At 46.3% G+C, this 26,696-nt stretch overlaps 1 protein-coding gene across 1 annotated transcript in view; it reads left to right on the top strand.

Moving 5' to 3' along the window:
* The window catches only part of LOC310888955 (uncharacterized protein), a gene marked incomplete at its 3' end in the record, with an annotated part of 160,226 nt that overhangs the window by 49,213 nt on the left and 84,317 nt on the right, over window positions 1-26,696 (top strand). Inside the window, exon 3 of the mRNA XM_083852625.1 lies at window positions 24,387-24,457. Within this exon, the coding sequence (XP_083708751.1) occupies window positions 24,387-24,457 (71 nt within the window). The remainder of the gene's footprint in view (window positions 1-24,386; window positions 24,458-26,696) is intronic.

The raw sequence follows: 26,696 nt of genomic DNA, 5'->3' as shown, positions 1-26,696 counted from the left end.
TGCATGATGGAGCCCTGCTTTCCTGGAAATGGCTAAACAACTGCCTGCCAGCTGTGAATGAATTCCTTGTTTTGCTTTGCTTGCGTGCACAGCTTTTGCTTCATCTAGTAAACTGTCTTTATCTCAACCCACAAGTTTTCTCAGTTTTACCTTTCCGATTCTCTTCCCCATCCCACTGTGGGAGGAATGAGCAAGCACTTGTGTGAAGCTTAGCTGCCTACCAGGGTTAAACCACAACATCTAGCTAGCAGAACACTCTGACAGCATGAGTCAAGCATCCTGGTATCACCATATAGCTCCCAGTCTGTACTGGTGCACGGGGTTATTCCTCCCTAGGCGCAGGACCCTGCACTTGTCCTTGTTGAACTTCACGAGGTTTCTCTCAGCCTAACCCTCCAGCCTACTGAGGTCCCTCTGAATGGCAACACAGCCCTCTGGGGTATCAGCCACTCCTCCCAGCTTTGTGTCATCAGCAAACTTGCTGAGGGTGCACTCCGTTCCATTGTCCAGGTCGTTGATGAATAAGTTGAACAGGACTGGACCCAGTACCGACCCCTGGGGGACACCACTAGCTACGGGCCTCCAACTAGACTCTGCAGCACTAATCACAACCCTCTGAGCTCTGCCATCCAGCCAATTATCAATCCACCTCACTGTCCACTCATCTAGGCCGCAATTCCTGAGCTTGCCTATGAAGATGTTATGGGAGACAGTGTCAAAAGCCTTGGTGAAGTCAAGGTAGACCACACCCACCGCTCTCCCCTCATCTACTCAGCTAGTCATCTCATCATAGAAGGACAGCAGATTGGTCAAACATGACTTACTTCCCCTTGGTGAAACCATGCTGACTATTCCTGATCACCTTCTTATCCTCCACATGCTTGGAGATGACCTCCAGGATGAGCTGTTCCGTCACCTTTCCAGAGATGGAGGTGAGGCTGACTGGCCTGTAATTGCCTGGGTCCTTCTTCTTGCTGTTTTTGAAGACTGGTGTGACACTGGCTTTCTTCCAGTCCTCAGGCACCTCTCCTGCTTTCCACCACCTTTTAAAGATGATGGAGAGTGGCCTAGCAATAACATCGACCAGCTCCCTCAGCACCCAAGGGTGCATTCCATTGGGGCCCATGGATATGTGGATGTCAGGTTTGCTTAGATGAGCTCTGACCCGATCCTCTTCGACCAAGGGAAAGTCCTCCTTTCTCCAGACTTCTTCTCTTGTCTCCAGGGTCTGAGATTCCTGAGGGCTGGTCTTAGCAGTGAAGACTGAGGCAAAGAAGGCATTCAGCAACTCTGCCTTCTCTGTATCCTTCGTCAACAGGGCACCCACCTCATTAAGCAGCAGGTTCACATTTTCCTTAGTCTTCCTTCTGCTATTGCTATATTTGAAAAAGCCCTTCTTGTTGTCCTTGACACCCCTTGCCAGATTTAATTCCAAATGGGCCTTGGCCTTCCTTGTCGCATCCCTACGTCCTCTGACAATGTCCCTATTTTCTTTCCAAGTGGCCTGTCCCCTTTTCCACATTCCGTATACTTCCTTCTTCCATTTGAATCCTTCCAGGAGCTCCTTGCTCATCCAAGCAGGTCTCCTGCCCCCTTTGCTTGCCTTTTTGCCCATAGGAATACATAGATCTTGAGCTTGGAGGAAGTGATGCTTGAATACTGAGCAGCTCTCTTGGACCTCCTTTCCTTCTAGGGCCCTGACCCATGGGATTCCTCCAAGTAGGTCCTTGAAGAGGCCAAAGTTTGCTTTCCCGAAGTCCAGGGTTGCGATCCTACTTCTTGCCCTGCTTCCTCCTTGCAAGATCCTGAACTCCACCATCTCATAGTCACTGCAGCCAAGGCTGCCCCCAACCTTCAGATCTCCAACCAGCCCTTCTCTGTTTGTAAGCACAAGGTCCAGCAGCAGCACACCTCTCCTCGTTGTCTCCTTGACCACCTGCATCAAAAAGTTATCATCAGTGCTCTGCAGGAACCTCCTGGACTGTTTGTGCCTAGCTGTACGGTCTTTCCAGCAGACATCAGGGTGGTTGAAATCCCCCATGAAAACCAGGGCCTGTGATTGTGAGGCTACTTCCAGCTGTCTGTAGAAGGCTTCATCTACCTCCTCTTCCTGATCAGGCAGCCTGTAGCAAGCTCCCACAACAGTATCAGCCATGATAGCCTGCCCTTTAATCCTTACCCATAAGCTCTCAACTGGCTCTTCATCCACCTCTAGGCAGAGCTCGATGCATTCCAGTTGCTCCCACACATAAAGCGCAACTCCACCACCTCACCTTCCCGGCCTGTCTTTCCTAAAAGAAAGCAGCCCCTCCTGGTCCTGTTGCTGTCACCACACTGTTCTGTCTGCCTCTAGTGCTCTGGGACTGTGTCCTGTTGGTGAGGTCATTGCTTGGCCTGTGTTGTGGCTGCCCTCAGTGGCTGCCCTCCTGGCTCTTCTTCCTTGAGGGAGCAACATTGCTCTTACTGCTCCCTGACAGGTGTTTCAGTACCTAAGGCAGCCTCTTAAAGGTTAAAAAGTGACCACACTTGATGAGTAGGTAGTTTAAATGATCGTTTTAAAGTAGGCAGGGCTTTAGCAATGACAATGAATGCATGTTCATGTCATCATGCCATTACACACTAGATTACATACATGACCAGACCTGCTTCCTTCCATGACTGAGAAAGGCTCAGCGAACAGTAAGTGTGACGGTTCTTGAGGAAAGGCAAGTTGGGAGATGAGGGCGACAGCAAGGCAAGCCAGGGCAGTGACTTCACAAGGTGTGCAGCCCCACTCTCTGGGTGCAGTGACGGCTGGCTGTTCCCTAAGGGAAGAGGAGCCAGGAGATGAGCATTATAACGAGGACAGCAGAAGCAGTGGCCTTGCCAGCAAAGGCCCAGTCCCACAGTACCTCAGTGAGGCAAGCAGGGCAGGCCTGGGGGTGGTAGCCAGGTTCAACCAAAAGACCCAATTGCCATGCAAGTCTGTGATGATGAGGCAAGTCTGAGGCCAAGTTGGGAGGTCAGTCCCCAGGTCAAGGTCTGCATCAGTGGGGTCTCTGGACAGGCACAGGCTGTGGTATAGTTGTAGCCTAGGTGGGGGCCAGTTGCTAGAGGGGATGCTCTCGGGGCCCTTAAACCCACAATACCTGGGTGAGGAGAGCAGAGGAGGTCTGGTGACAGTCAATGTGGGAATAAAAATGTTGTTTTTGCACAGAGTTACATTGTTTAGAGGGAAGGAATATGGTATTGAGACATGCTTGCAGTGATAAGAAAGCTTAACAGACAACCTTGTAAAATGCAGACAACCAGAATCCTTAGAGCAATTAGGCGGAAATCATGGTGTAAGAAACATTACCACCTCAAAGAGTATAAAAGTCAAAAGAAATTTGACTTATAACAGGCCAGCAACTGAAAGCCATGTATTGTCTGTGAAGCATCGGATAGGTTGTGAACCTGGATTACCCAGTCAATGGGGAAACAGGGGACGGTCCCGGTCGTTGAGAAAAAAAAAAGTATATAAACTGTGTTATGGAACTAGTAGGCACGCTCCTGCTTGTGGGACGCCCGCCATTGCAATCGCGAATAAAAATGCTACTTCACTGAGATCCTCGCCTGAGCCTATGTTATTGGCTACAGAGTGTTTCTCACAGTAACAAGGGTCATCCAACAGTCCAGCTGGCCAGGCAAGTTCATAGTGATGGACTGGCTCATTTCTGAAGTCTGAAATATTGCAGTGCTTTACTGAAGGCTGATAATTAAGAAAATAGTTCAAAACTATGAAAGCCAAATCATATAATCTCTCTGCGTACAGAGGAAAGGTTCCCAACAATGGCATGAAGCTGTGTCAGGCAGGGGAGGTTCAGGTTGGATATTAGGAAAAGGTTCTTCACTGAGATGGTGGCTGGGCACTGGAACAGGCTCCCCAGGGAAGCGGTCACAGCACCAAGCCTGCCGGAGTTCAAGAAGCATTTGGACAATGCTCTCAGACATATGGTCTGATTTTTGGGTGGTCCTGTGTGGAGCCAGGAGTTGGACTCAATGATCCTTGTGGGTCCCTTCCAACTCAGGATATTCTATGATTCTATGAACAAAATTGTGCCAGGTGTTGGACAACTCTGCAAGAACACAGGTTATCTGTGTGGATGCAGAAGATCAGCCATAGTCTATGGCCAGGCACAGATGAAACATGCATGGGTGGCAAAGGAAATATATTGTACTCACAGCTCCTTCTACGTTGTAATGCTTATTGGCTTTTAATTAGGTATAAAATTGACTGAGGCAATTTTCAATTCTATTCTGAAAAGGTGAAATTCACCTCTTGCAGGGGGGGCAGCCCCTAATCCCACTTAAAATCAGCTTTAACCAGGGCATAAATTTCATGCTGATGTGCCAGGCAGAAATTATAGCAAGTCCCAACCCTGTCCCAATTACTGCTATGCAGAATAAGCATTCAGCTCCACACAGCCTATAGCAAATGAGTGTGCATAAAGGCATATGCAAGAGGAGGTGCGCAAGGGATATACTGTGGAGTCCCTAAAAGAAAAGGATATTCATATTTCAAGAGCTGACTGAAACAGACACACCCCAGGCAGGGACTTTGTAGCAAGTGATAAATATGAAGCAAGTTATGCATGTCCCCGAGCAGCAGCTGCGCCCCCCTCTGGCCACCTCCCCCAGTTTTATTGTTCAGCATGACATCATATGGTATGGAATATCCCTTTGGCCAGTTTGGCTCAGCTGTCCTGGTGTTGTCCCCTCCTAAATTCTTGTGCACCCCCAGACTCCTTGCTGGCAGGGCAGTGTGACAAGCTGAAAATCCCTTGCCTTAGTGTAAGCACTCACTGCTCAGCAACAACTAAAACATTGGTGTGTTATGAGCATTATTCTCATCCTAAATCCAAAACACAGCGCCATACCAGCTACTAGGAAGAAAATTAACTCCATCCTAGCCGAAACCAGGACATGCAGGGAGATGCCTGGTCCAAGGTGCTGGTTCTCATGGGCAGCTCAAATGTAATTCAAAGTATACTGGACACTTTCTAAATACACCTTTCCTCGTGTAAACAATTGTTGCTATAGGATTGATGCAATATAGTGAATGATCTGCTTGCTTTAGCCATTGGCTAATCAATGGCTTGATTAGCCATTGCAAGAGGAGTTGAAATGCTTTACCACCTATAGACTGATGACAAAGGTTCCCTTTTCACACAAATCATGATTATCAAGGGCTTGAATGAAAGCCAAGAGGCAGAGGCTCAACCGAAATAAGATGGCAGTGATTCTGGGAACAGTAACCTAGGTGATAACAAGGTACAATATCAATCCCTTCAACTGAGAAAGGCCCGGGAAAACAGTGTTTTAGGAGCGAACATTTGGTAGGTACTTATTCACTCATTCTTCCTTCTACATTACATATCAAGTAAAGTAATTTCCAAAAGAAAGCTTTATCTTACATTGTCAGAGCACACACAGAAAAAGCACCACTTTAGAACAAGCACAAGGGAGTTCAACCAAAAGGCATCTCTTTAGATGCTTTTTTCTTTAAAAAAGCAACAGATAAACAAAAGCAGAAGGAAAGCAGCACCTCAACATCAGCATGTTCACATGAAGGGAGATTCACTACAAACTTTTTAAGACACTCCCCAACATTTTATATTCTTGTTTGAAGAGAGGAGAGTGTAATCAGAGTATCACTCCATGGCTTTGTCATTCTTCTCTCCTCTCTTCCAAGTAAGACATTCATCTCCTTAGAGTCACACTGAAAACATTACTAATCTTTCCTCAGTCAGGCTTCTGACCACCATGTGGTTTGGGATGGTTGCTGCCAGTAACTATTGCCAGATGACCACCTTGCTGAGGGATAGGGAAGGATGTCCAGACTTAAATCTGTGGCTCCCACCTACATCATGCACCTCGTTCAGGTTGCAGCTCTATATTTAGGTGACATCTTTCTATCTGAACACCTGACATGAAGCAGATACCATATAAGAAGACCTGATAAGTCATTTTCAAGAGCAAGAATCTTGAGGGAGAAAAAAAAAGATTTAAAAACTTTTCTCAGACAATATAAATGTGGAGAATAGTCAGACTTGTTAGTGTCACTGGTAAGCACTGGCCTTGGGCAAGGGGGAGCTGAGCAGCTTGCTTCTGCTTCTCTCTTATATAAACTTTGTAGATGGATGTCTGCAAGCTTGGTATGAGAGGCTACCGAAGGAGGGAGTCTTGCAGTGGAAGGATGGCCCTGTTTTGGCAGCAGAATAGAATCCTGAAGGCCACGGTGCCTGGAGTGAAACCTTTTCCTTGATTATTTGTAAAATGAATATTAAAGTTAATACCCCTGGATATGATAATGAGTTTAATGAAGCACATGTTAAACATATATGACTGTAGTACTCAACTCTCCACCCAAATCATGCTAAATGTCACCCTAGGGTGGGGAACAGATAAGGTTAGGATATAAAGGAAAGAGAGTTAGTGTTAGCATTAGTTAGATAAAGTGAGAGAAAAGTTAGAAAAGAGTGTGGGAGAAAGAAGATATTGGAGGCCTAGAAGAGGCAGTCGACGGGCTGTGTTTCTTCTCCTTCACCAAGACAGGGACACCTTCTTGGTAAGCTCTGCACCTTCACCTATTGGTGAGGAGTACCCGGGATAGCATTTTGCCAGCGTTACTATCATATGTTAGCACTATTGCAGTAAGCGTATTTATCAACGGCAATTCTGAATCTGTCACCTTATTAAATACTTTCAACTTTGCAAAAAAATTTAAACTTTTTTTTGCGGACAACATAAGTTAAAAATATTATGTAGGTGTGCAGGTTTCATTTTGCTTCCTCGGGGCTGTGTTGTATTTCCAGCATATGTCCGGGAAGTTAAAGTCCTCCATGAGAACAAGTGCTGGTGATTGCGCGATTTCTGCCAGCTGCTTGTAGAATGTGTCATCTATCTCTTCATCCTGCTTTGGCAGTCTATAACAGACCCCCACCAGGATGTCTGCCTTGTTGGCCATCTCCCTGATTCTTATCACCTGTGGTAAAACCACCACAGTCCTTTTTGGTGCCCAACATGGAGCTTGAATGGTAGAGATAACAGTAGATTTGATTTAAAAGCTTACAATTAACATACTTAGTTGCTAGTCAACATATTGTCTGGTTTGCTGTTAATATTTTTCTATGTGATCCTGTTTTATGCGATCCGTGCCATGTTCTCCCTTCTACTCTATATCAGGTTGGGGAGTTTGTTAAAGGCTTTGTTTTTTTTTCAGCTTCCTGTGCTATAAAGCAGTGTCCTTGAGCCTAATTTAGTATTCAGGCCCTGCATTGCTATCATTTCTGTCCTTTGGAAATGCTCTCCTCAAGAATATTAAGAACTACGCTCTTCTTTTCCTCCTCTGCAAGTCAGTTTGTGGACAATATCAGGAATCGTTCTTCCTCCTTCTTTTCCTGTGGGCTAATTACAGCAGCTTTTCCAAGGTTTTATATGTCCACAGTCATTAATACCCTGACAAAACATTTTTTCTTTAGCCTTTCAGTGACAAAGCAATTGTTGTTTTTAATACCATATAAATAAAACTTCTGACATAAAATTTCAGTCTCCCCAGCTGTCCCAAAGCACAACCCTTACGTAAAGCAGGAAGAGTACAAGAAAAGAAGCAGGCAATAGGTTTTAAATAATTTTACCCTGGAATGAAATAACCCACAGCACAAACAACATGTTTGGGTGTCTGTGATGCTACTTTAAGATAGGCGTGAAAACATGTGCATTTGTAATATCATTTCCAATATGGAAAAATAATGCAGATATAAAAGTGAAGTGCTAGGATATGGACTGAGCTAAAAAAAAGAATAATAATAATAAAAAAAAGCTATTTAACTACAAAGAAAAACTGAAGAGTTTTTAATACTGAAATCAAGTCACTTAATTAAATATGTTTGCATTGTTACTTTTAGACACAGGCCAGCTACTTGCCAAGGTGGTCAACTCTGGGTGGGCGCATTCCGCAGCTGAGTGTCAGATCGCAGCATATGGGGGGGGGGGGGGCGGTGGTTCCCTGAGCCAAGGAAGCCCCAAGGGAGCCCAGAGACCCGCCAGGGGCCGGCAGCTCGCTCGAGAGCGGCTGACTTAGCGTGGACAGGGCCAGCAGTAACAGCGGCCACCCCCTACTGCCCCATAAGCAGCCCCTAGGGAGCACGAGTGACCCGGAGTGCGGCAAACAGAGCATGGTGCGGCAGTTTACGCAGGTAGGGGGCGCAGGGAGGAGCGCCCCATGGGGGAGGACCGTTCCACGGGCCGAGTGGAAGGCACCAATTACGCCAAGGACACCTTAACATCACACCCAGATCTTCACAGGCCAACGGCATGCACCTTTCCTGATCCTTACGGCAGAATGGTGGGCACTTGTCTCAGGGCAAAGGCAGCGGCACTGGCTGTATGTGGTCTGCACCGTCTACCCCAGCAGTGGTTGATGCCTCCACTCAGACAGAGCTGCCAAGGGGTGAGGCTACAGTGAAGACCTCTAACTGCTGGAAGTGCCTAGATCTTTCCCCTGGGGTAGGGACAGGTGGCAGACCTGCCTGCAAAAGGTGTGCCCAGCTGGAGGACTTCCTGCAGTAGGTGGCTGAGCTGCAGGAGGCAGTGAGAAGGCTGCGTAGGATCAGAGAGGCTGGGGTGGAGTTAGAAAGCTGGATCCTAGGACAGTCTGCAGGGACCCACAGACAGACAGCCCAAAACTCCCTCACTGACACTCACAGAAGGGAGGGGACCAATAACACTGGAGGATGGAAGCTGGCAAAGAGCAAGGTCCAGCAGGAGGGAGAGTCTTTCCTCAAAGCCTGAGGTGCCCTTACAGAACCACTTCACCCCTCTGCAGACTGAAAAGGAAAGACCCATTGCAGGGAGGGTGAAGCTAACTGAGTAAGACAGCCCGGTCTGCTTCCTGCATAATAACAACTAGTCCAACTAAGAAAAGGCGACAGGTGATAGTAGTAGGAGACTCTCTGCTGAGAGGTACAGAGGCACCCATCTGCCGACTCGATCTGCTCTGGAGGGAAGTCGGCTGTTTACCAGGGGCTTGTATCAGGGATGTTACCAAGAGACTGCCAAGCCTCATACAGCCTAAGGACTGTTATCCACTGCTACTGTTTCATGTGGGCACCAATGATGCAGCCAGGGGAAGTCTGAGGAGTGTTCAGAGGGATTACAGAGCCCTGGGAGCAGCAGTAAAGGACTTGGGAACGCAGGTAGTTTTTTCATCAGTCCTTCCGGTCAAAGGGAAGGGGTTTGAAAAGGCCAGTCGAGTCTGGCAAATCAACAGATGTTGGCAGGACTGGTGCCACAGACAGGGGTTTGGCTACTTAGACCATGGGACTTGCTTTGAGAAACCTGGTCTGCTGGGAGCTGATGGAGTCCACCTGTTAGAGAAGGGGAAGAACGTCTTCGGTCATAGGCTTGCCAAGCTGGTGAAGAGGGCTTTAAACTAGAGTTGCTGGGGGAGGGGAACCTCAGTCCATCCCGCTCCTCCTAGTTTGATGCCGGTGTCAGCAACAGATGCCCAGAGCCTGGAGAAGGGTCATGGAACAGCAGGAGAGCACCTGAAGAGCAGCACAAAGGAAGTCCAGCCATTCCAGCCAGTAAGTCAGTTTCATCAGAGGCCCAACTCAAATGTCTATATGCTAACGCATGTAGCATGGGGAATAAACAAGAGGAGTTAGAGATGTACGCATACCTGCAGGGCTATGACCTCATTGGCATTACAGAGATGTGGTGGGATGACTCCTATGACTGGAGTGTTAGGATGGAAGGATACAGGCTCTTTAGGAAGGACAGGCAGGGGAGGTGAGGAGAGGGGCATTGCCCTCTACGTCAATAAACAGCTGGAGTGCATGGAGCTCTGCCTGGGGATGGAGGAGGAGCTGACAGAGGGCTTATGGGTCAAGATTAAAGGGAGGGCAGGGACAGGGGACATTATAGTGGGAGTGTGCTACAGGCCACCTGATCAAGAAGACCAAGCAGATGAGGCCCTCTATAGACAGATAGAAGCAGCCTCACATTCACAAGCCCTGGACCTCATGGGGGATTTCAACCACCCCAGTATCTTTTGGAGGAACAGCACAGCAGGGCATAGGCAATCCAGGAGGTTCCTGGAATGCATTGATGACAACTCCCTTCTCCAGGTGACAGAGGAGCCAACGACGAGAAATGCTATGCTGGATTTCATTCTCACCAACAAGGAGGGGCTGGTGGGGAATGTGAAGCTCAAGGGCAGCCTTGGCTGCAAGTGATCATGAAATGGTGCAGTTTGGGATTCAGAGGGCAGTGAGGAGGGAGCATACAAAGCTCACAACCCTGGACTTTGGGAAAGGAGACTTTGGCCTTGGTAGAGTACCATTGGACAAAGCCCTGGAAGGAAGAGGGGCCCAAAAAAGCTGGTTAATATTCAAGGATCACCTCCTCCAAGCTCAGGAGTGATGCATCCCAACAAAGAGAAAGTCAGGCAAAAACACCAGGAGGCCTGCATGGATGAACAAGGAGCTCCTGACCAAACTTAAACAGAAAAAGAAGGCCTACAGAGAGTGGAAGCAAGGACAGATAGCCTGGGAGGGATACAGAGACATTGTCCGAGCAGCCAGGGATCAGGTTAGGAAAGCCAAAGCCCTTTTAGAATTATATTTGGCCAGGGACATCAAGGGCAATAAGAAAGGGTTCTATAGGTACATCGATGATAAGACTAAGGAAACTGTGGGCCCTCTCTGAAAGGATACAGAAGACCTGGTCACCTGGGATATGGAGAAGACTGAGGTACTGAATGACTTTTTTGCTTCACTCTTCACCGACAAGACCTCCAGCCACATGGCCCGGGGCCCCAGAAGGCAAAGGCAGGGACTGGGAGAATGAAGAACCGCCCACTGTAGGAGAAGATCAGGTTCGAGTCTGTCTAAGGAACCTGAAGGTGCGCAAGTCCATGGGACTTGATGAGATGCATCCATGGGTCCTGAGGGAACTGGCGGATGTAGTTGCTAAGCCACTATCCATCATATTTGAGAAGTCGTGGCAGTCCAGTGAAGTTCCCACTGACTGGAAGAGGGGAAACATAACCCCCATTTTCAAAAAGGGAAAAAAGGAAGACCCGGGGAACTACAAGCCAGTCAGTCTCACCTCTGTGCCTGGCAAGATCATGGAGCAGATCCTCCTGGAAATTATGTTAAGGCACATGGAAAATAAGGAGGTGAATGGTGACAGCCAACATGGCTTCACTAAGGGCAGATCGTGCCTGACAAATCTGGTGGCCTTCTACGATGGGGTTACAGCACTGGTGGATAGGGAACAGCAAGTGACATCATCTAACTGGACTTGTGCAAAGCACAAACACAGGCTGGGCAGAGAATGGACTGAGCAGCCCTGATGAAAAGGACCTGGGGGGGGTGTTGGTGGATGAGAATCTCAACATGAGCCGGCAATGTGCGCTTGCAGCCCAGAAAGCCAACTGTATCCTGGGCTGCATCAAAAGAAGCATGGCCGGCAGGTTGAGAGAGGTGATTCTCCCCCTCTGTTCTGCTCTCATGAGACCCCACCTAGAGTACTGTGTTCAGCTTTCGGGTCCCCAGCACAAGAAGGATACACAAGTATTAGAATGAGTCCAGAGGAGGGCCACAAAGATGATCAAGGGGCTGGAGTACCTCTTCTACAAAGACAGGGTGAGGGAGTTGGGGTTGTTCAGCCTGGAGGAGAGAAGGTGCCGGGGAGACCTTATAACAACCTTCCAATACCTAAAGGAGGCCTACAGGAAAGCTGAGGAGGGAACTCTTTGTCAGGGAGTGTAGTGATAGGACAAGGAGTAATGGCTTTAAACTAAAGGAGAGTAGATTTAGATTAGATGTAAGGAAGAAATTCTTTACTCTGAGGGTGGTGAGGCACTGGAACAGGTTGCCCAGAGAAGCTATGAATGCCCCATCCCTGGAAGTGTTTAAGGCCAGGTCGGATGGGGCTTTGAGTAACCTGTTCTAGTGGGAGGTGTCCCTGCCCATGGCAGGGAGTTTGGAACTAGATGATCTTTAAGGTCCCTTCCAACCAAAACCACTCTATGGTAACAACAAGACAGGGGAAGAGACAATAGCATATATGTATGTTTGTCTCTAACTGTGTGTATGCATGTGTGTCTTCCTCTGTGTGTGTGTATATGTATGCATCGGAGTGTCTCCTTCTGTGGGTGTGTGTGCATATGTCTTCCTGTGTGTGAGCATGCATCAGTGTCTACCAATGTGCAAGTGTGTGCAAGCATAAGTATCTCCCTCTGTGTGCATGTTAACATCTCCCTCTGTGTCCACGTGCATACACGCATGGGCATCTCCCTGTATGTCTATGTGTGTGCCTCTGTGCTGGGTCTGTCTGGGATGGAGTCACCTTTCCCTGCCCACACAGTGTTGTGCTCTGCACTCATAGCTGGAACAGCACTGGTATCACTCCAGTGTTGTGTCTAGTGCTGCATAGTACTGGCAACGCATCAGGACTCCCTCCAAGCCCCCAAGAGCCAGCAGGCTGGGGGTGGGCAAGTGATGGGGAGGGGACATCAACAGGGCAGCTGACCTAAACCAACCAAAGGGATATTCCATAACACATGATGTCACACTCAGCAATAAAAAGGGGGGCTCTCGTGGGGGAGGGGGCTGTCCTCCCGAACAACCGTTACGCGTTTTGAGGCCCTGCTTCCCAGGATGTGGCCGAACATCGCTTATTGATGGGAAGTAGAGAATAACTTTTTTTTTTCTCTTTCTCTCTTTGCTTCCGTACGGCCTTGTTCTTTTTTGTTTTTTTTTTTTTTTTTTTTTTCCCCATTCACTTTCACTTTCCCTTTAATTAAATCATTCTGATCTCAAACCTCGAGCTTTTTGTGTCGTATTTTCTCCCCCTTCCTCTTTGAGGAGTGGGGAGTGAGAGAGCAGCCGTGGTGGAACTCAGCTGCCCACCTGAGTAAAACCACCACAGCCTCCCTCTGTGTGCACACATCTCCGTCTCCCTTTCTGTATGCATCTCCTTCTGCATGCATGCTGCGTGTGTACACAGCTTCCCCTCTGAGTGTGTGCATCTCCCTCTGTGGTCATGTGCATCAGCGTCCTCTGTGTGTGCATGGAGAGGGAGTTTCCCTCCACGTCTGTATGAATCTCTGTGTGCATACATCTGTCCCTCAGTGTGTATGTGTGAGCATCTCCATCTGTGTCTGTGCATGTGTCCCTCTGTGGGAGTGCATGAGAGTTTCTCCCTTCTCTGTATGTGCATGAGTGTCTCCCTCTGTGTCACCCTCTGTGTGCATGCATACACAAATGCCTCCTTCTGCATATGTGAGTACATGTTTCTCCCTTTGTATGTCCATGAGTGTTCTCCTCTCCCATTGCATGTGCATTTGTTCAGTGAATATGGAGAGAGAGCAGTAGACGTCATCTACCTCGATTTCAGCAAGGCGTTTGACATGGTCTCCCACCCCGTCCTTGCTGGCAAATTGGCAAGATATGGACTGGATAGATGGACCACAAGAAGGGTAGAAAAATGCTGTGCTGGTCCTGGCTAAGCTAATCTAAAAGCCTGCTTTTAACAGAAGGTTGGACCAGATGATCTCCACAGGTCCCTTCCAACCTAGACATTTTATGAGAGGGAGACGCACATGCACATATGTGTGCAGAGGGAAATAATCATGCATACATGCTCACTTGCTACTAACATAGCTATAGAAGCATTTCTTGCTATTCTTGACATCTCTTGCCATTTTGAGCTCCAGCTGAGCTTTTGTCTTCCTAACTGCATCTCTGCATGTCCAAGCAGTATTTCTATATTCTTCTTTGGAAGTCTGTCCCCTTTTCCATCTCTCGCATGCTTCTTTCTTGCATTTGAGCTCTCTCTCAGTAGCTCACTGTTTAACAAGACCGGTTTCTTGTTACATCTACTCCTTTTCCTGCTTGGGAGAATAGACTGCTCTTGTGTTTTGAGGAGGCTGTGTCTGAAAATCTCCCAGGATTCCTGAGCTCCTTTGGTCTCTATCACAAGAGTGACTCAGGACTGAGGAGGAAACAGGACCCAAGGGTAGATTTACAAAGTTTTACTAAAGGTTAGTCATGATCATGAGACCCCTCCCCTGCTCCACTGGGGAAATGAGAGGGAAAGAGATGCCATGCCATGCCACACCACGCCCCCCTGCCGTTAAAATTTGCAGCAGCTTATATGCAATCTGCAACAAAACTCTATGCAAATGTATGCAATCATATTGTTACAGCAATTCTAACTCTGCCAAACATCTTCTCTCATTTACATGCAAAGCAGGGCTTCTGGCATGGGACAGGTGCAGGTCTTAGGTTGGCTCCAGTCCTTTGTTTATGCCTCCCTAAGACCTTGCTCTTTTCCAAAGTTCAAGTTTTCTCTGAACACGATTTTTGGTGTTTTTGTCACATAATCGGTTTGTTGCTCCTAGTACAGACCGCAAAAGTGCTCAGGCCAGTGCTTACAGCTTTAGGCAGAGGCAAAGCTTCTAGGGCTCAAAGGGTTATAGTAAATGGGCTACATCAGGCTGGCGGTCAGTCACCAGTGGGGTCCCCCCATTTTAGGGGGGAAGACATATAAGGAACGGCTGGGGTCACTTGATCTGTTCAACCTGGAAAAGAGGATGCTGAGGGGAGACCTCATCATGGTCTACAGCTTCCTCATGAGGGGGTGTGGAGGGGCAGGTGCCGATCTATTCTCTTTAGTGACCAGCGATAGTACCCGTGGGAATGGTGTCAAGCTGCAACAGGGGAGGTTTAGGCTGGATTTCAGGAAGAGGTTCTTCACTGAGAGGGTTGTTGTGCACTGGAACAGGCTCCCCAGGGACGTAGTCACGGCACCAAGCCTGTTGGAGTTTAAGAAGCGTTTGAACTGTGCACTTAGTCACATGGTCTGAATTTCTGTGTAGACTTGTGTGGAGCCAGGAGTTGGACTCGATGATCCTTAGGGGTCCCTTCCAACTCGGGATATTCTATGATTCTATGATTCTATATCTGGGCAGTTCTGTATGTAATAATTAATGGAACTTTGGAGAAAATTCTGCTTGCATATCACATTTTCTGTAATTTTCGGGATCCTTTTGTAATTAAGGACACTTGTTTGAAAACAGACTTTCTCAGTAGTTCATTTGCTGCTGGTGTCTGTTCTGTAAATGAAGTCCATAATTACCTTCCTGCAACATTAGGGAGAGCTGAATCCAGTAGCCCAAAAGAGGTGAGGCTGCTACAGCTCCATGTCCACGAGACCAACCAATAGCAAGGCTGAGAATGTATTCCTAGTAGGTGCACACACATACACACACACACATGTATAGAACATGTACATATACATATATATACATCACTGGCCATACAGACCAACACAGATAGAAACACTCAGTGCTCACAAAAATAGCAACAGCCTCATCCTGTTCTACTTGCTGGCTAATCAGGATGAAGGTACATTAGTGGGAAATGTATATAAACCTAAGTACAATGTGGATTCCCTCCAGGAGCTGGGTTCAGACACTCAGTCTGCCCAGTAGCTGTCCCCTGGATCCTCAGTCTCCCTAGTTGCTGGCACCTGGCCATAAGAGCCCCAGAGGCTACAGCCCAGCTCTAGTTGCTGGTGCAAATTGCCTTACAGGTGCACACACAAACAGAGCTCTCCAGCAGTTGATTGGGACTCCCCTGGTCCCTTAGGTAGCCAGCTCCCCCTGTGGCCTTGCTCTTAGAGACACACACAAAACCCCTGGCTCCCAGGCCACTTCACCTACTTGCTGGCTACTCTGGCTTTATTTTCACTAGCAATCAAACATTCACACACCCATACTTGCTCCAGTTGCTGGCGCCATAGACACACAGGTCCTCTGATCCATGGTCCCACTTCAGTTGCTGGCACTTACATCCCCATAACCATACATGCACACAGGACAGAGAGTCCTTCATCCTAAATTCCCTTTGTCTGCGTAGCTTTGTGTTACCTACACAGCCAACTCAAAAGTTCTGTAAGATCATAGGTTGGAAACTAAAGATTGAGGAGTTCAGCTTAAAAATTATTTTTAAAAAAGTCTATATTTTTTCTCATTATGCTTTTTCCTCCAACTTATTGGCTACCTTTGATGAGTTTTTAATGATCTTCAAAAGTATGTTGTCTATAAACTTTGTATTGAGCACTCTGTGGAAGATGTTGTATTTGAGGAGTTTGTGATCTTGAGCAGGCCAAGTCTGCTCTACTGGGACTTGTACTTAGGAATGCCTGTATGTTAGCATGAGTAGCTGCTGTAAGGGTATCTGATGGAATGCCCTTTTCTGGCCTGTGGCGCATGCTGATAGATGTTACGAAAGAGAGAACATTCCAACCTGTCAGAAGACATATGATTCTGTTTCTTACACAAAATAAAAGGCACCATGGTATGGGAGGAAAGCTGAACCTCTCCACGGACTGGATCTATGCAGGATGCCATGGGAAAATCCATCTGTGGTCCATCCTATGTTGCATGAAAACTGAGTTCCCATCACCTGAAGGGATTATTACCCAGGAAACCATAGGTCTGTCAGTCTGACTTCGGTGCCAGGGAAGCTCATGGAGCAGATTATCTTGAGTGTCATCACGCGGCACTTGCAGGACAACCAGGCCATCGGGCCCAGTCAGCATGGGTTTATGAAGGGCAGGTCCTGCTTGACGAACCTGATCTCCTTCTATGACAAAGTGACGTGCTTAGTGGATGAGGGAAAGGCTGTGGATGTGGTCTACCATGATTTCAGTAAGGCTTTTGACACCATTTCCCACAGCATTCTCCTCAAGAAACTGGCTGCTCATGGCTTGGACTGGCGTACGCTTCGTTGGGTTAAAAACTGGCTGGATAGCCGGGCCCAAAGAGTCGTGGTGAATGGAGTTAAATCCAGTTGGAGGCCGGTCACTGGTGGAGTCCCCCAGGGCCCAGTACAGGGGCCAGTTCTCTTTAATATCTTTATCGATGATCTGGATGAGGGGATTGAGTGCACCCTCAGTAAGTTTGCAGAGGACACCAAGTTAGCTGCGTGTGTCGATCTGCTCGAGGGTAGGAAGGCTCTGCAGAAGGATCTGGATAGGCTGGACCGATGGGCTGAGGCCAACTGTATGAAGTTCAACAAGGCCAAGTGCCGGGTCCTGCACCTGGGGCACAACAACCCCAAGCAGCGCTACAGGCTGGGAGATGAGTGGCTGGAAAGCTGCCTGGCAGAGAAGGGCCTAGGAGTACCGGTTGATAGTCGGCTGACTATGAGCCAGCAGTGGGCTCAGGTGGCCAAGAAGGCCAACAGCATCCTGGCTTGTATCAGAAACAGTGTGGCCAGCAGGACTAGGGAAGTGATAGTCCCCCTGTACTCAGCTCTGGTGAGGCCGCACCTTGAGTACTGTGTTCAGTTTTGGGCCCCTCGCTACAGGAAGGACACTGAGGTGCTCGAGCGAGTCCAGAGAAGGGCAACAAAGCTGGTGAGGGGTCTGGAGAACAAGTCTTACGAGGAGCTTGCTGAGGGAGCTGGTGTTGTTAGGCTGGAGAACAGGAGGCTCAGGGGCAACCTTTTCGCTCTCTAGAGGTACCTTAAAGGAGGCTGTAGCGAGGTGGGGGTTGGTCTATTCTCCCACGTGCCTGGTGACAGGACGAGGGGGAATGGGCTAAAGTTGTGCCAGGGGAGGTTTAGGTTGGATATTAGGAAGAACTTCTTTAATGAAAGGGTTGTTAGGCATTGGAATGGGCTGCCCAGGGAAGTGGTTGAGTCACCATCCCTGGAGGTCTTTAAAAGATGTTTAGATGTAGAGCTCAGTGATATAGTTTAGTGGAGGACTTGTTAGTGTTAGGTCATAGGTTGGACTAGATGATCTTGGAGGTCTCTTCAACTCTAATTGATTCTGTGGATGCAAGATTTACTTGCTATCTATATTTCTCTTCTCTGTCTGTATTATTAAAGCAGCTATTTTATTACACCCTTTCTCGTTGTGCCTTTCTTGTTGAACCCTACAGAGTCTCTCTCTCCGTCACCACCGCACCCCTGGGTGCAGAACAAGGGTGCAGGCACACTCATTTCTGTGAGGGTTCCCAGGAGTTTCCAGATGCCAGACAAACTTCCCAGAAGTTCAAGGAAATCTCAAGAAGTGATCAAAAAAGCAGAGCCCAGAAACTGATGTACAAACTGTTGCATCTGTTGGTTGCCTCTGTTTGCTGTGATCCACACTAATCATTCTTGACTATAAGGATGTGTTGCACAAACACTCATGAACAGAGTGCTTCTTTAAAACAAACAAACAAAAAACAACAGCTAATTTATTGGGCTATGTTGCATATGAAAATGTTCACATGAAATTATATGAGATGGATGTGGCAAAGATGACTATGAGAATGAGAAGAGGTCATCTATGAAAAGAGGCAAGGGGATGCCCTGTGCTGGTCACAGCCTGTTCCACCTGCCTCTGCAATTAAACCACCACTGGCCAAAGCTGAGACAATCAGAGAAGTTGGTTGCACGTCTGTGCAAACATGTTTAAGAAAGGGGAAAAACACCAATGTTGTGGTTTAACCCGGCTGGCAGCTAAACACCACACAGCCGTTCGCTCACCCTCCCCCCTCCCTCTCTGGGATGGGGGAGAGAAACGGGAAAGTGAAGCCGGTGAGTTGAGATAAAGACAGTTTATTAAGACAGGAATATAATAATAACAATAATAATAATAATAGTGATAATGATAATAGTATTAACAATAATAATGTGTAAGAAAACAAGTGATGCACAACGCAATTGCTCACCACCCGCTGACCGATGCCCAGCCTATCCCCGAGCAGCCGGCCCCCCACCCCGGCCAGCCACCCCTATATATTGTTTAGCATGACGTCAGATGGTATGGAATACCCCTTTGGCCAGTTTGGGTCAGCTGTCCTGGGTCTGTCCCCTCCCAGCTCCTGCTGCACCCCCAGCCTGCTCGCTGGCAGGACAGAGCGAGAAGCTGAAAAGTCCTTGGCCTGGTGTAAACACTGCTCTGCAACAATTAAAACATCAGCATGTTATCAGCGCTCTTCTCATCCTAATCCAAAACATAGCACCCTACCAGCTACTAGGAGGAAAATTAACTCTGTCCTAACTGGAACCAGGACAACCAAACAGGCAGAGGAGGATAGAAAAAAAAGAGTGCAATACAGCAGTGTCAACACCAATGTCTGAGAAGAAGGAGGGGGAAAAGGTGCCCCAGGCACCAGAGCAGGTATTCCCCTGCAGTCTTTGGAAGAGACCATGCTGGAGCAAATATTCAATTCACACTGCAGCCTGTGGAGAACCCACACTGGAGCAGATTTTCCTGAAGGACTGCAGCCTGTGAAAAGACCCATGCTGGAACGGGAAAAGTGTGAGGCAGAAGGAGCTGCAGAGCGGAACTGTTGTGTACTGACCATAATACACCATTCCCCCAGTGCTGCTTGGGGGAGCAGAGTAGATAGAAGACTCTGGAATGAAGGAGTGAAGTTGAGCCTGAGAAAAGAGTGGAGTGAGGTATTTTAATTTTGTCTTTTTTTTCTCACTACCCTCACTTCTTCTCACTACTACTCTTTTAATTGTCAATAAAATAAGTTACTTTTCCCCCATTTGAGTCTGTTTTGCCCCTGACAGTAATTGCTAAGCCATCTCCCTGTCTTTATCTTGACCCATGAGCTTTTTCATCCTGTCTTGTGGAGGAAGCATGAAAAAGCAGCTGGTTGGCACCTGGCTGCTGTCCAAGGCTAACCCACCACATGAATCAAATCTCTCAAACTTGTTGACTGTTTGCTGTTTGGATGGAACATGAACCTCCATTGTAAAGCTCCTTGTAATGACGTCTTCAGCTGGATCAGATGAGTGCCCCTGAACAATTTTTCTACTGAATTCTTATAATCCAGATGGCCCTTGTGGTGGTTTTACTTGGGTGGGCAGCCGAGCTCCACCACAACCACTCTCTCACTCCCCCTCCTCAAAGGGAAAGGGGGAGAAAATACGATGCAAAGGGCTCAAGGGTTGAGATAAGGACAGGGAGATCACACTATTTATCGTGACGGGCAAAACAGACTCAGCACAGGGAGACAGTAAGATTTATTGCCTATTACTAACAAGCTAGAGAAGTGAGATACAAAGGAAAGAAACCAAGAACACCTCCCCCCATCTGCCCTCTTCCACCTCCTCCCCCCCCGAGCAGCACAGGGGAATGGGGGTTATGGTCAGTCTATAGCACTTCCTCTCCACCCCTCCTTCACAGTCACTCTCTTCCCCTGCTTCCACATGGGGTCCCTCCCACAGGATGCAGTCCTTCCCAAACTGATCTGGCATGGGCTTCCCACAGGCAGCAGCTCTTCAAGAACTGCTCCAGATATGGGTCCGTACCACAGGGTCCATCCCTCAGGAGCACACTGCTCCAACCTGGATCCCCCATGGGCAGCAGCTCCTGCCAGGTCACCTGCTCCTACGTGGTCTCCTCTCCACGGGCTACAGATCCGGCCCAGAATCTGCTCCTGTGGGGGTCCGCCACAGGCCGCAGCCTCCTTCAGATCAGACCCACCTGCTCCACCCTGGTCTCCTCCACAGGCTGCAGTGTGGAACCCTACTCCACCGTGGTACACCATGGGCTGCAGGGGGACAGCCTGCTTCACCATGGTCCTCACCACAGGCTGCAGAGGGACTTCAGCTCCTGTACCTGGAGCACCTCCTCCCACTCCTGCTTCACTGACCTTAGTATCTGCAAAGCTGTTTCTCACTCCCCTCTCTCTCTCCCCCAGGTGCTGTTCCCCAGCAGTTTTTTTTTTTTTTTTTTTTTTTTTTTTTTTCCCTTTCTTAAGTATGCTTTAACAGGTGCAAAGAACATCACTTATTGGCTCAGCTCTGGTCAGCAGTGGGGCCCTTATCTAACCTGGGGCAGCTTCTGGAGTTTTTTGGCCCCCCACTACCAAAACCTTGCCACGTAAACCCACTGCACTCCTCTTCCTATATGACTGCTGCGGTGCATGTATGAGCCATTGCTATTGGTTATTTCCATTTAACTATGTGCAAAAAAGACTGTCCTACATGACCATTTCTGCATGTGCAGGAACAGTTTCTACTGACTATTTACAAGTATCTAATTGTTGTGGTTTAACCTGACCTACAGCTAAGCACCACACAGCCGTTCGCTCACCCTCCCCCCCTCCCTCTCTGGGATGGGGGAGAGAAACGGGAAAGTGAAGCCGGTGAGTTGAGATAGAGACAATTTAAGACAGAAAAAAAATAATAATGATAACAGTACTACTACTAATAATGTGTACGAAACAAGTAATGCACAATGCAATTGCTCACCACCCGCTGACCGATGCCCAACCTATCCCCGAGCAGCCGGCCCCCCACCCCGGCCAGCCACCCCTATATATTGTTTAGCATGACGTCAGATGGTATGGAATACCCCTTTGGCCAGTTTGGGTCAGCTGTCCTGGGTCTGTCCCCTCCCAGCTCCTGCTGCACCCCCAGCCTGCTCGCTGGCAGGACAGAGCGAGAAGCCGAAAAGTCCTTGGCTTGGTGTAAACACTGCTCTGCAACAATTAAAACATCAGCATGTTACCAGCGCTCTTCTCATCCTAATCCAAAACATAGCACCCTACCAGCTACTAGGAGGAAAATTAACTCTATCCTAGCTGAAACCAGGACACTTATATACATACAATTTTACAGCAGGAGCTGTCCCCGGGAGTCACTGGGACTACCAGATTCTCCACTCAGGATATTAATCAACATATTGAAGCATGTAAGTAGTGCCTATCAATTGGCCTATGCACAGCAGGGGCTGCTTGGTGGAATCTCCTGGACTATCTGAAATTCCCAGTGGCAGAGGTCCTGTAACAATTAGTCAAATGCTTTTCTGTGAAGGTGCCGGAATTGTCAATCACCTTGTCTCACGTCAGTCCATTGTCTCACATAGAAGACACTATCTTGAGCTCCTGGACCACCAAAGGAACTGATGACTAGGTTCACTGGATAAACACATAAGCACAGCCCTGATAACCAGCTACACCACAATTGTAACTATAATTTCTTCCTTATATCACATTTATAGCTTAAATTCCATAGAATTTGCCACAGGTGGCAGGGGTTTGTTTTAGTGGGTTTTACAACATGCATGGATCTTATCTAAGAAGTAAATGGAGGCTACTACTTTTGCTTTGTACTGGCCAAACAACCGATAGTTATTTGGGTGTCTGTCAATCTAACCTTGACAGAAATTACTGTACCCAAAGTTGAAAAACCCTTCTGCTATTTCCAGTATTCTGAGCACTTGTTCACCTGTAAATAATAACAGAAACAATAAGAAGCTAAATAATGACTGATGTTTGAATTAACAGTGAAGCTTTCAAGCTTTTTGCATGTATTCTTATGTCATCTTTACCACATAGACCAAAATAATAGTAATAAAAAACCCTGTGGAATCTAGATTCACTTCAAAGATTGCTTGTGAGTAAAAAGGCTAAGAGATTTAAATAAGCTTGGTCAAGTTGTTAGTTTGCAACTGGTGTCAGTTTTGGAAGTTCAAACCAATAATCAGTAAAACACTTATCTAGGTATAATAGTCATTTATTATGTTTATGTAGTAATAAAGTAGTCTGTAACAAATTAGCAATTTCAATGTAATGAAATCATGGAGGTGTTCAAACTAACAGGGAGGTTCTTGTTTTGTTTGTTTGTTTTTTTGTGTGTTTTTTTGGCAATTTTGTTTTTCTTTCCTAAGATACAATTATAGGAATACTTGAGGAGTGATAGTATATTTCCATTAACATTTCCATTTGAGAAGGGAAGGATTAAAACTTTTCTAAAAAATTTCCTTTGAAGATCATGTCCTTGAACAAAACAAGTTTACAACAAAGTAATTGTACTCACCAATTAACTGACACTCACATATGATTCTTGACTTTCTACTTTAAAAGCAAGAAAAAAATATTGAAAGCAACTTTGTCTGATAAATTTTTGATTAACTGAAGTATTAATGGCAATAAGCAATGACATTAAGATTTTTTTTCCAAATAACTGTATTGTGAGAGGTGGCTAAGGAGCCTTTGCACTGACAATGATTTCTGCCTGTGGCTGGTTTGTATTTTGTCAAGCATTCTTACAAAATCTTTAGCCCTCTTATGGCCCAAAGCAATGTGGACCACAAAGATGTATAAAAATGGTGTATGTGAAATTACAAAAAAAAATATTCACATTTAAAAACTTCAAAAACAATGAGAAATTGTTAGAGAAAAGCTTTAGGTAGATCTTCCACAAGGAAACCATGTAATAATGCAGCTTTACAAATGAGGTGTTTTTACTTGGGTGGGCAGCCAAGCTCCACCACAGCCACTCTCTCACTCCCCCTCCTCAAAGGGGAAGGGGGAGAAAATACGACACAAAGGGCTCAAGGTTTGAGATAAGGATGATTTAATTAAAGGGAAAAGGGAGAGGGGAAAAAAAAAAAAAAGCAAAGGCTGTGCGGAAGCACAGAGAGAAAAGCAGTTACTCTCTACTTCCCATCAATGAGAGATGTTCAGCCACATCCTGTGAAGCAGGGCCTCAATACATGTAGTGTTTTTTTGGGAGGATAGATGTTTTCACAATGAGAGCCCACCTCTCTCCTTTCCCTTTCCCACCTTTTATTGCTGAGTGTGACATCATATGGCATGGAATATCCCTTTGGTCGGTTTAGGTCAGCTGCCCTGGCGATGTCCCCTCCCCATCACTTGCCCACCCCCAGCCTGCTGGCTCTTGGGGGCTTGGAGGGAGTCCTGATGTGGTGCCAGTATTGTGCAGCAGCAGACAGAACACTGGTGTGATACCAGTGCTGTTCTAGCTACAAGTGCAGAGCACAGCACTGTACGGGCTGCTGCAGGGAAAGTTAACTCCATCCCAGCCAGATCCAGCACAACAAATGAGACTGTTTTTTCTACTTTTTTATTTTAAGGTCTTTGCTCAGTGGGAAGAGGGAGACAAATTTTTTTTTTTTCCCACAGCATACAGGCTCTGCACATGTATTCATTTGCATGATGGACAAAAGCTGTTCCTGCCTTCTAATTATTTTGATTCAGTATAACCTAGTCTTTACTTAAACTTGTGCATATGTATCTTGCTGTATATTTTCATTTTGGCTTGATGAACCAGTGCTAATTTTGTTCTCTTTAAACATCTAAAAAAAATCTGGGTGAAGTTATTGCTGGCACATTGAAAAATGTCTCTCTCATGCTTATTGTCAGGATTAAATATGAGCTGTCTGACATGTTTGGTAAGTAAATATTTCTGCTGTGTAAAAATTGTTTCTGGCTGCAACAGTTGTCTATATTTATTTTTAGTGTTCATAGGAATTGGGTTTTTTATTTTAATGCCATTTTCTTCCTTCTCCCCCTGCTTCTCTTGTAGGTAGCATTGGTCCTTCCTTTCAGTGCCAGTCAATCCATCAAGATCACATTTGCAGCAATGACAGTGACAAGGTGAGGTTTGCATAAATGTTCCATTTACAAGGTGCATCTTTTAATGAATCACTTTTTTTTTTATTCGACTAATAATGTTTGTTTTCCAGGCCCAGTAGCTAACTTTGTGTCACACTTTGAAATCTTACTGGTCTTTTAAGAAGTATATGTACTGTAGTCAAGACAATATTTTAGTTGATTAAAGAGACGTTTGTCTTGTAGCATATTTTTCTTCTTGTTTGCATTCCCTTGATATTCTAAATATTTGTGGTTTACCATACTGACTCTCACAGGTAACAAAGAGTAGTAATGTCATTGTTAATATGTTAGACACAGTAACATGTTTTACTACCATCATTTGTGACTTCTGGGGTTTGAGATAGTTAACAATGCAGAGAGTTTTTTTGCAGTGGCTTTTCTTTCTATATTTGGAGATGGGAACTCCAGGTTTTACAGACAGGAACCTATTGTTCATTACTGTACCTTTAAAATATACTTTCTAGCACCATGCAAGTTTTTTCCTAACCTTTTAGCAAGGGATCATGCTCAAACGCTGGTTTACTTTCAGTCTGTGGAGATGTGCATTGGAATTGTTGTTAAGTGTTCAGTGAGGCTTGAATCAACAATATATGTGTGGAATACAGAAGGGAAAAGTTTTCAGGTTGAATTATTGTCAGGACTTACTTTCATGTTTCTGTTCTTTTTTTTTTTTTTCTGTAAAAGTACCTCTCATTAATAATGCAAATTGCTTAACATTAGTCCAATATGTAACATGCATTACATTATTTTCAAGTTTGATGCTGTATAATAAGCTTTCTTGTTGCCTTGACCCTGGGAAAGGGCATGTATTAGTCAAATTTAATTAATCTTTCTTAGAAGTCAGAATGCTAGCTGCCTGTCAGGGCTCTGATAACCACAAAAATACTTGTATTTTGAATTGGTGGGGTAACTTAAGAATCAGTTTGTTTGTAGCATTTTCATCTCATTCTAAAGCCAAGTTCCTTTTCAGAATGACTGTCTTTTTTCATAATTTGGAAGTATGTCCCAGGTTTAAGGTCTTACAAATTATCTCACAAATAAAATATTGGACAAATATGCTAGCTTTAACTTGGTAAAAAATGTTTAAAGCTTCACATTGAATTAAAGGAATGGCTGTTCCATAAGAGCATGCGAACTGGGTGCTGAGGGTGACAGCAAGGCAGACAGGGCAGTGGATTCACCAAAAAGGGTGCAGTCTCACAGCATCTGAACAAGGAGAGCAGAGCAGGTCTAGTGACGGTGACCAGGGTTAGCTACAATCCAATGATAGGCAAGCCCATAGTGATGAGGCAGGTCTAAGGTCAAGCTAGGAAATCAAGTCAGCAAGGCAAGGACAGGATCAAAAAGGTACACGGCCAGGTACAAACGTACATAATATACCTACAGTGTAGCTCAGGTAAGGACAAGGTCCAAGGGCCTGAACTTAAATGCAGCTCCTGAGTGGAGGGGCTAGCCCCTGCACCAAGGCTTTTCCCAGCTCTTTCTTAGCAGTCTGATCCCAGGTTACACAACTGTGCTTTATCAGAGCTGGCCTTGAGCAGGCAGCCAGCTCCTTGATGGGGAGCAGGAAAGAGGTTGCAGAGTCTGTTGGTGCGCTCTGGGCCCCAGCACTCATACACTGTGGTAGAGTAAGACAGTTACTTTCCCTTATGGTGTTTCCAAGGTCTGAAAAGCTTCTTTCTAACTAAACAAGGAGGAAAAAATAGCCTAATTACTTTTAATTGTTTTCTTTTTCTATGGTGTTGGATCCATTTTCAAGGAAACTTAGATATGTTATACCTTTGCCTTCTGTAATGGACAATAGGCAGCCTTTTCTGTCCTTGGACACTCAACAGGGTTGAAAGTCACTTCTAGGTGATACTTTAGAAGTGTGGAACAGATTGTGGAAATGTGGAAGAGAGAAAAGAGTTAAAAGAGATAAAAGAGTTGAAGATTGTGTGGTCAGGATTCAGTTATACAGTCACTGGGTGCTGTTGCATATTCACACTGTGTTACTTAAAGAAATTGATTTATTGCCATCTTCTGCATAGGGTAATGCTAATTCGGGGAATCTCTCAAATAGGATATCCAGTTGCTGTCTGGATGTTGACAGGAGTCTCAGTTGCAAGGGTCCTTGTAATGGTTCAGATGAGACTCCCCTAACTGTTCTGTAAATTGTCATAATCTAGCTGGCTCCTGGTCCTACAAGACAACTCTAGCATATGTATGATCAGTTTCTATT

Source organism: Anser anser, assembly GCF_964211835.1.
Source record: "Anser anser genome assembly, contig: SUPER_W_unloc_8, whole genome shotgun sequence".
In the NCBI taxonomy this organism is placed as follows: domain Eukaryota; kingdom Metazoa; phylum Chordata; class Aves; order Anseriformes; family Anatidae; genus Anser; species Anser anser.
Note: the sequence above shows the minus strand (reverse complement) of the source record. Positions and strands in the feature narration are given on the sequence as shown.